The 10,785-nt window shown below is 40.5% G+C and overlaps 1 protein-coding gene across 1 annotated transcript in view; it reads right to left on the bottom strand.

Moving 5' to 3' along the window:
- Positions 1–10,196: 10,196 nt before the first annotated feature.
- The window catches only part of MOGAT1 (monoacylglycerol O-acyltransferase 1), a 40,765-nt gene continuing 40,176 nt past the window's right edge, over positions 10,197–10,785 (bottom strand). The window contains exon 6 of the mRNA XM_012642599.1: positions 10,197–10,426. Coding sequence (XP_012498053.1) covers positions 10,272–10,426 — 155 coding nt within the window. The 3' untranslated portion in view covers positions 10,197–10,271. The remainder of the gene's footprint in view (positions 10,427–10,785) is intronic.

Genomic DNA, 10,785 nt, shown 5'->3' with positions numbered 1-10,785 from the left:
CCGAGTAAATCTGCTAAAGTAGTTGGAGTGGGAGGAATATAAAAACAAGTTTAAGAAACTGTGTTCCAAAATTAAATGTGTTCATTAACTGGGGCAAAGATGTCAACGTATCAGTGATTGCCAATTCACTACTCAGTGGATCTTCTGTGTGGGAGAGAGAATTTTATTATTGTGAGTGAATACTAAATTGGAATTTGATATTCTTATATTTCAATTCTTGCTTTTAGTAAGTTTTATAAGTGGCAATTTAGATCATGAAATCTCTAACAGAGCTATTCCATCTATGGTCCTTCTGGAAACAAGATGGAAATAAATATCTACACACATATTTATATATTTTTTAACAAGTAAAAAGTAGAACAAAACAAAATAAAAACTTAGATTAAATGTTATATAAAAATTAGGGCATTTCCTCACATTTCAGATCACTGAGTACACCTTAAGTTTCAAAACTCACAGGTCTAGGCACTTTCATTAAAAACATGTTAGAAATCCATTATAGAAAAAATTTTCTCCTTGTGGAAAGAGAAACTGAAGCCCAGGAAAGATCATCACAGTCACAGGAAAATCCTCTCCACAGGACTCAGGCTCTTAGGGAACAGTCACTGTAGTTAGTTTTGATGTCACTCAGGCAAGACAGTGCAACAAGGGAAACAACAAAATCTCACCCAAGTGTATGGAGACCTTCTAGAGCCTTAGGCCCATCATTCACATCTAGTTCCCAGAAACTGGGGAATTTCAGGGTATCAGAGGATATATACCTAAGTTGGAATTATTCATTTTCCAAAAATTAATTTAAAAGTTGCTCTCAGGAGACATTAAAAAACAAAAATGCCTCCCTACCACCACCCCCAAAGGGGAAAGAGCTGCTAGCTGGGCACTGGATACCAGGGGCACACGGTATTCTTCGTGTAGGTGACAGACCATCCCACTTTGCCTGGGACTGAGGAGGTTCCTAGCATAGGAGCTTTCACTGCTAAACCAGGAAGGCAAGCCACAAGTCGGTCACCCTGTCTGACCCCTTTCCCTGCACTTCCCCTTAGTGCTTGCCTAAGTCTTCCTCAGCTTGGCATGCCCAAGTCGATTCCATTCCCTCCACGACTCCCTTCCAGATCCCCCAGCCAGAACGAATCTCTCCGTATGACCAAAGCACTGGGCTGGGACTGCTCTCATGACACGTGCTTCACTCTCTCTCCTACGAGATAATTTCCTAAGTGTAAGTCCCGAGAGGCGAGCACACGGCCCCGTTCCTTCGTTCTTCTCACTGACTCAGTGCTTGATCACAACTGTCCAACCACAAGGCCACCGGGAGGATGTTCAGAAGAACTGGGCCTGAGCATCTTCCTCTACACTGCATCCGACTTCTTATATATAGTGGCAGAAACACACCTTGCAGCCGGGGCCTCAGCCCCTCCGAGAGAATCTTTGAATTGCCGGGAGATGCAGGAAATTCCAATTGAATCCAGTAACCACAAAGCTGAAAGTCATTCTTCAGTGGATTCTTGCCAAGTAATTCTGGCAGAGAAATATCCCTGATGGAACCGAGGGAATTAGCAGAAAACGCATTACATACCCCAGATAGGGGATCAGACTGAAGTCACTGCATCCCCGTGTTTCCCAAACACTAGAGCCCAGAGCAAAGAGAAACCACAGGCAGGATGGAAGAGAAATTTCTCCTTTGAAATAATGGACCTGGGGCAGTTCCTAAGCCCATCAAGATGTGGAAAGGCAAATAACTTCTCAATACAGACAGGCCGAAAGGATGTGGTAAAGAGCTTCAGAGAGAGTCGTAAGTTCAATCTCAACAGTCCCTTATGAAAAGTGTTTTCTCTGGCCACCAGTGACCATTTAGGCACACCGCTTTGCATAACCTCTGTCATCTGAACACCTGACCTCAGCGACTGTAGTCAAATCAACCTGATGATTTGTTTCATAGAACTCTCGGTAACAGTGGAAATACATCGTTCTAGATGTCACCTTGTCTGTGCAGATCAGAACACAAACAGTTCTGCTATTCTGTTTTCATTTGACTATTTGATCTTTGGACTACTTGCTATATAATATCGCCTGTCAATCTGGCATAGCATAGCACTGGGGGTGGGGATGGGCTCTAACAGTCTCCCATAATTTCCAGCCAAGATTTTCAGCTGTCTAGGTAAGAAAGAGTGGATTCATGAGAGTAATCAGGTAAATATCAAAAATCCTTATCATAGCGGCCTGCTGGGGCTAAGATATAAATGTAAACTTTTAAAGTAGGAATCCCTCCCTCAGACTGCCAGGAAAGGACCAAGAAGAGCCTACACCTTCCTTCAGTGGGGGACCATTTCCGAGATCACACTTCCCTGAGGCCGCACCAAATGTGTTCCTGTCATCTGTGACCAAAATGAAGGTTCTCTGGGACATCGTGGAATGGGACATGAAAGGTCCTGCAATAGAAAATGTATAATGTTTGCTGTAAAACGTATGCTGGTTATACTGGGAAGACACCTTCCTCTCCCCGTGTCCTGTCCTCCCTCCTCAACGCAGGTTCATTTCTGCCTTTTCAGCTCTTTCCACCCTCACCGCCCTGCACCGTGCCTCTGGCAGAAAACAGGGGACTCTTGGCAATTCAACTTTCCCCTTTCCCCCTTCTTGTCCCTTTATTTTTCTTTACCCTGGATTACGGACAAAGCAGAAGCTGATGTGAAGAGAAAAAAACAAAATAAAACAAAACAAAACGAAAAACAGAAAAAGGCAGAAAAGGGGAGAGGTGCAGGTGGACATCTCATCAAAGTCCTCCCTGGCTGGGAAGTTTACCCACGGCCTCCAAGCTGAAGTGCTTTTAAGGCACAGGTGTGCACGTGTCTTTTGAAACAGCAAAAGGTGTTGCTTCCTACAGAAACGCTGTAGACCGTCACTACGTCACCTCCCCTGTGCTTACTTGTAATAATGACACTAAGTGCAATCAACCATATCTATTCAAAATATAAATCCAATTCATATTTTAACATATAGTTCCTAAATGAACCACATTTGCTTTTGTTTTCATTGATGCTAGTATACAGTAAGAGCCATATAGATTTGTTAAATGATTTTTTAAAGTATAATTTGGGGCTGGGCGTGATGGCCTACGCTGGTAATCCCAGCACTTTGGGAGGCTGAGGCGGGAAGATCGCCTGAGCCCAGGAGGTCCAGTGAGTTTACAGTGAGCTCTGATCATGCCAGTGCACTCCAGCCTGGGGGGCAGAGTGAGATCCCATCTCTAATAAAAATAAATAAAATAAAATTTCCTTTGTTTCGGTATTATTTCATTAACTTTATATATATATAATTTCCATATGTATCTCCACCTATATCTATAAGGACATATATAACACATATAAATATATATAACGTATAAACCGTTCTGCAAATCCTGCTACAATTCTTTGTTATGACGGAAAATTCTATATTCATGGGTTCAGTGTTATTTTAAAGTTAAGTCAATTTGAACTTACAAACTGTATGATCCTGCTCTGATATCATCAACCAATGTGAGATAAATTACACCATTCCTTTATTTCAGCATCACATAAAATGTCAATGCCAGGTCAAACTAAAGATCAAATTTCCTTTCCATCTAGCATTTTTAAATATGTTGTTGGAGAATTAGAGAAGGTAGGGAAGATGTCACACAGGAGAAGTTTCTTCTTAAATTTGAAACATGTGGCAATCATCTTATGGAGAAAAATGTTTAGAGGTACTTACAAACAAACACACATATATACAAATATGAGAAATAAAATGAATGTAAAAATACAGTTTTGAAAAACAATCTTTCCCCAGCTAATGCTCTATGTACTGTAGTAACCAGTTGCAAAAAAAATCAAGACTTTTAATCAAATGGGTGTTCTTTTAAAATGTTTAACTTTGACAACAAATAGTAGTCCATTTATGAAACTTTTTTGCTTTATCCTTTTAATGATGGTCATACATTGTGCCATTGCATAGTCTCCAGGTGTTGTTCTCAGTGCTGAGGATGGCTGCTGTACCCACTGGGTTTAAGGGAAGGGGCTACTCAGAAATGGCTTTAAAATAAAATCACAGCTAGATGGACCCGTAAAGAATCTTAGCATTCCTGTCCCGCCCTCTCCTTTAATAGGTGATGGGTATGTGGTTACTTACCCAGGATCACACAGCAAGTTAGTGTGTGATTACTCAGGACCCTTGTGGCCCCTGAGTCCTACACCCAGAGCAGGAACCCTGGCAAGAGGACCTGGCCTCATCATGTCTCAGCTCCACCACCCACCATCAGGATTGCCTCAAAGTTCTTAACCCTCTGAGCCCCAGTCTACAGGATAAAAATAGCACCGACCTCATAGGGTATTTTAAGAGCTAAATGTTATAACGTACATAATTTAGTCTTGTATCTGGCATATTGTAGATGGTCAACAAATACTGACTATTGTTTTTATATGATACTACTTACTGTTATGCTACGGTATTAATAAAATACTGGGAAAAATTAAAGCAGTATTTTACACACTAATACAACAGCATGTTCTTTATCCAAGAAAATACTTTAAAAAAAGAGTATTAAAGCCAGGCACAGTGGTTCATGCCTATAATCCCAGGACTTTGGGAGGCTAAGGCAGGAGGATCACTTGAGCCCAGGAGTTCGAGACCAGCCTGGGCAACATAGCAAGACCCCATCTCAAAAAAAAAAAGTAAAAAGAGTATTAAAACCACATATTTGATAATGAACACTAGAAGCACTAAAAGGTCTCAAAAACAAGGCATAAGCTTTGTTGTAGCAATTTCATTCTTGACACATAAAGAAAAGGAATTTAGTCTTAGTTTCTTCCATTATTTTGACAACTGTGTGATTGACCTGATTTGATACAACAACTTCATTGAGATACAATTCACGTACCATAATATTCAACCATTAGAAAGGTAGTTAGTGCTCGGGGGCTTTTAGTATATTCACAGTATTGTGCAACCATCACCACGACTAATATTACAACATTTTTCATCACCCAAAAAGAAATCCCCTACCATTATCAATGATTGACTTGATTTGTAATTTATAAATTTTACCACCAGTTTTTGAACATATCTCAATCAGAGAAGCCTCGCTGTTGTTATACCCATGTGAGACCATGGCAGTTTGCTGGCGTCTGTTTCCTCTTGCTGACCCCTATTCTTTCATTCCTGTTCACCTGCAGTTTCGGTTAGTCCCGCCCCTGCTTTCTGCTTTGTCTTTTATCCCATCATGAGAATTGAAAGTACTGACTGTCCAGTATGGCAATTCGCAATGCTGATGATTTCACTGCAATTCCCTGGCCGATATTCATCCTTGCCAAGGTATGGGAAATGAAAATCATTCCATCCTGGTTAAAAACCACACCCACACATTATTATTCAGGCATAAAAACACATTTATTCATCAAAACTTTTACAGACTGAGAGCTCTTGAAAAACACACAGCAACAAATACTATATGGAAAATATAAAAATTCGCCATCTCCTGTAAAGATTTTAACAAGTAATAAACTGTGTTATTCCATAGTCTTGAATGACATAAAGGAGGAAGCTTCTTAGATAAATTTCTATTATTTTTATTTAGAGAATTAAATTATTTCTTAGAAACACATGACTAAAGGTCATTGTTATCCTGGAGAAATTCAATTTGTGTAGCAATTTGTGTTTTATGTATACCAAGAAAATGAGACAACCATTTCACCTCACTGCATTTCCTGGATGGACAGAAACAAGCGAGGAGGTAGAGGAACAGGCAGTTATCAGATAAATGTACACCTCCAATTAGATGCTATTGCCATGACAGACAAAAGGCCAAGCAGAGACCATGAGACAGAAGCAGAAGGGACCTTGGAGATCATTCTCTCCTAACTCTGTTTACATAGGAAGAAACTAAGCCCAGATCGCCTACCCAGTTAGCAGACCAGAGGCTAAAGGACTATCTAAAATAGAAGCCTGGGCCAGGCACAGTGGCTCACACCCGCAATCCCAGCACTTTAGGAGGCTAAGTAGGAAGATCGCTTGAGGCCAGGAGTATGAGACCAGCCTGACCAACATATCGAGACCCCCATATCTACAAAAAATTTTTAAAAAGTTAGCCAGGCATCATGGCGAATGCCTGTAGTCCCAGCTACTTGGGAGGCTGAGGCAGGAGGATTGCTTGAGCCCAGGAGTTCAAGGCTGCAGGGAGCCATGATTGTGCCACTGCATGACAGAGTGAGGCCCCATCTCAAAAAAAAAAAAAGCCTGGAGGATAGAAAAGAGTGAGGCAGCTAATGTTCTCTGCTTGCCCCAACATCACTGCACATTCACATTACAGGGTCTAGAATCCAGCCAGAAAGACCTACTAAGGTTGCAAGCTGGTCTGGAAATGGAGTCAGAGAGAAGTATGCAGTCCTTGGGAATACAAGGAATATCAGCTTTATTGTTGTTCTCAAGACAGCGTCAGATAACTCTTAACCAGAATCTAAGAGGTAAAAAAAAAAAAAAAAAAAAGGCAGCTGTGACAACCCAGCTGGATGAGGCCAGAGCCAGAATGGTCTCTCTGGGGTTGGGAGTATCAAAAGGTGACAGAAGCTCTAGTCCACCTCTGCGTGAGTAACGGGGTTGCTCTGGCCTGCGCTCCTGATCACAGGACTGATAGGGAAGATCCTTTTCCAGGTCTGTCAGTCACCCTGGGTACAAGGTACCTGCCTTATCTACCACTCCAATACGTAAGGCTCTAGTGGCTAAACTTGTTGAAAACCTGGACTTTGCCCAGGACACATCACCAAAATAACTCTGGCACAAGGGAAAAATCAACAACGCAGTATTCCGGCCTCAAGAAAAAAAATGTCTTCAATGCTGATGAGACAGAGCTTGCTTCAGAGTTGTGTAATCCCTCCTTTCAAGCAGATTTTTAATCACATTCTACTTTTTGACACTTCTATTTTATAGGAGGATTCTTAGGTTTATTAATCACGATCATGGACTAGCGGTACCTCCTGCTTAATCTAGGGCAGAGGAATACAGACATGGCGTCACTTCTAATCTGCATCAAACCTCAGTGGGGTCAATTGCTTCATCTGCAGAAGGAATAATTAGACAGATGATGGAGTCTCTTCTAGTTTTAAACCTTGGATTCTTTGACACAATCCACCAAATGTCCAGGTTAGTGCCATAAACATTCACTGAGAGGCTGCTGAAGGCCTGCTCTGTTGGGGTCAGGATCCAAATGCAAGCAAGACACAGACTCTGCTACTGAGGAACTCATCGTGCTATGGGTTAACTGTGGATTGAGACAAACTTTCCCCCTTTCATATAGGATATTAAGGCAATAAGCTGGAGGTGTTTGTGAAGGGTTAACTACAGTAATCAAAATAAAAGGTAGAGAAATCCCTTTGTATTAAATATAAAGAACTACTTTTGTGTTTGCCATCCTACAGAAACTAGAGCAACTGGTTGGTTATTTTAGAAGTTGTCCTGTTTTTCTCCCTTGGAAAGATTTATAAATTCTGCTTGAAGTAACTCCTCCAGCCCCACAAATAGACATTTTGCCACTTAGGTTAAAAAACACAAATATGAGAACTAGCCATCTTGGGCTGTTGGGAAAAAAACAACCCATCAACAAATCCTATCAACAACGTCTCTTGTCAGAGGAAAAGAATATATAGAGTTAATGCACCCAAAACTGTTTTCATATTTATCACAAACTTTGGTAGTCTGCATCAGTGAGGTAGTTTAAAAGAGATGTAAGGTTACAGAATCATGGACAGATTCCACCTCTGCGCTTTCTGTGACGGAAATGTATCATCTACTTGAAAGCAGGGATTTCACTTTTAATCCCATACATAAATAAAAGCTCACCCATCATCCCTAAAGCATACACGCTTTGATTGTTTTCACAGTAGTGGCAAAGGATTTGCGTTAAAACATCTAGCATTCTTCACCGTGGTTTCCCTTTGTAAAGAGCAAAACTGGCTGCCCTTCATAAATAAGCATTGAAGCTATAACTTTCAACTTGAGCGTAACAGACTTAGCCGGTCACCAATAATTTCATACACTTTTAGCCGCAAGACAAAGGAAATGACTCAGCCTGCACCCGGTGTGCAATGGAAACAGAGGGGGAAAACTGTCCAAATCAAATAGCGTACGTGCACATTTTCCCAAGGCAATAAGCCTAGTTTCTATTACAGTGTTCTAGGGTTATTTCTGTTGTTATTGTTTTGCTTTGCTGTTTAAAATTTATGTGCAATTACATAGTAGATGGGAACCCTTAGCATAGAAGAGATCTCCATGAAACCATACTAGTAAATATAATATATGGCCCATGTTTGTACAATAGCAAAAATTCATATCAAAAAATTCATTTGCAATCTCTGGGACTATATGGAATTTACAACTATGCTCTGAGTATATGAAAAGACTTCTGGCATGGCTGGATTAAGACCTCTAGAGATCATAAAATGTGAAGAGATAACTCCACTCTCCTCACCCTCTGCCATATGTACTGAAGAAAAACATTTTGTATATGACAAAATTAATGTTGATCACGTATAGATATTTTAATAGCAAAACATAAGTTCATGAGAGCAAATTTTCTCATTTTTTAATGCCTCTGCTTTACTAAGCATGGGCTTTAACTGCCTACTAGATAATCTAGCTGATGTTGGGTAGTCATACCTCCTTATGTGGCATGGCTTTTCATAAGCTTCTCCAAAAGGATAAAATTCACAGGTTTTATAATAACTTAAAGACATTGCTTTGACAAAAAATTGAACTAATTTCAAGCCCACAGGTTAATGGACTCCTGGATCACTCAATTAGTGTGAAAGCAAAGGAATTTAGGCCAAAGAAACTCCACGTAGAACAATTGAGAAGGTTTACTTTTTTTGTTTTGCTATGACTGAACCCAGTCCAGGCTCTTGTCTCTAGTCCAGAGTGTAATATTTAAAAATTAGAAGCCTGAAGACATACTATCGATAAGTTAGAAGGCAACTCAATGAAGTTGCCCATAAACACCTCGAGTGGAGAAAGCACACAAGCAAACATCCAGCAGTGGAGATCGTTTGGAAACTAGACATTCTCCTTACTGACTAGTTATTTAACACTTGGTGACTAACCATCAGAAAACTCCTTCTGACTTTCTCCCTAAGAACCGGTCTATAGTATTGTTAATTACTGGTGTAGGACAGTCAGATATAGCAAATCATCTCCTTCTGAAAGTGGGGCTTGTCTTATAACAGGTTTCATCCTATGGCACAGCTTGAAACATTCTTCACTTTATGGCAAAGTTTGTCTGCATATTCAACTATAAATACATTTATTAAGCAAGTATTTATTTTGTGCCTACTGAGTGCCCTGAGCTGACCCAGGCAGTGGGGAGATAACAGTAAGCAGGAAGGACGAGATCTCTGCTCATTCTGGCTCAGAGAAGACTCATAACCCCAGCCAAATGTGAAAGTGGACACATCTCACCACAGAGGGTTCTTTTTTTCACAGCCTGTTTTATAATGAAAAGCCCATTTGGAAAGAAAATTAAAATTATTTCTATTACCATGAAAACCTTTTGGAATTTCCAACATCCTGAAACATGTGCAAAAGCATGTCTTCCAAATAAACTTGTCTATAGCATATGAGTGTGTTTCTAATCATGAACAGAAATGAGGAGACATGCTCTTGTCCCCATGGGTTTCTATGTGGTAGGTTCACCCTATTTTGAAAATGTCATAAAAATTCCACACTATTGTAAAAAAGAAAATGTGTTGGTTGACATGATCAAAAGGATCAAATCATCTAAATATTAAAAGTAACATTATTCACTAACACGTGGCCTGTTCGAGCAGAAAAAAGTATTATCTCCTCTAGCTTTCTATGGCAAATTATTTTACACTGTCTCCTAAATGTTCCAGCTGTGCTGAACGACAGCTGTAATACCTGGTGAAAACACCACCTTACGTTATTGTGATATTTAATAAAAGAGTCTATTATTTTGTGAAGCTGTCATTTTTTTGGAGCACATGAATAATTCTCTTTTCATAACCTGTAAAATGATTTAGTCTTTCCAAGCAGGGAAGAGTTACTAAAAGTCTCATAGTCATTTCCAACCTTATCCTACAGTCACCTACTGTATTTTTACTTACCACAAATGAAACATCAACACCTATCACCATTAATACTTTTCAGTTACAAATTTGATTCCATAGTCAAAAGAAAAACAATAAACTTATTTAAAGTATTTATTCTCTTATAGGATGTTCTCTTGTCTTCCTTTGTGCCTCGTAAGAGTAAAATCATTTAAAAATGAGGGTTTTGTGCTCTGGAATACCGTACTTCCCTTTGTGCTCCTCAAATAATTTCCTTAGCTCCTCCATATAGGTCTGATGCAGCTCATCAATCTGCTCCACGGTCGGGTGCAGAGTCTGATGAACGGGGATTGGGCGGCCAACTGCAAAAACAGACAATACATCATCCAGGCGGAACCGAAACCACTCCACCACAGCCTGCTGCCTCGCATGCACAGCTCTGGATGGATCTGCCAATCAGAACCCCGCACGCCTGCTCGCTCCAGTCCCTTTTTCGTCTTACTGGCTGCCTACAGTGGTCACACCATTCCATTTGACAACAAATACAGAACTTTCCTTCTCAGCAGACACTGGATCGTCAGTACCCTGGTGGTTCTGACTTTAGGTCAAATGAGCTACTGTGCTGAATGCAGCTGTGAGGTAAGTAGACATAGCTGTGTGTCCACGGCACCCGCATCCTCCTTCTGGTACAGCCAGACCACAGCACTCTTATTACAATACT

This window comes from Propithecus coquereli, unplaced genomic scaffold (genome assembly GCF_000956105.1).
Source record: "Propithecus coquereli isolate 6110/MARCELLA unplaced genomic scaffold, Pcoq_1.0 Scaffold18, whole genome shotgun sequence".
Classification (NCBI taxonomy): domain Eukaryota; kingdom Metazoa; phylum Chordata; class Mammalia; order Primates; family Indriidae; genus Propithecus; species Propithecus coquereli.
The sequence above is the reverse complement of the archived record's forward strand: the minus strand, read 5'-3'. Positions and strand labels throughout refer to the sequence as shown.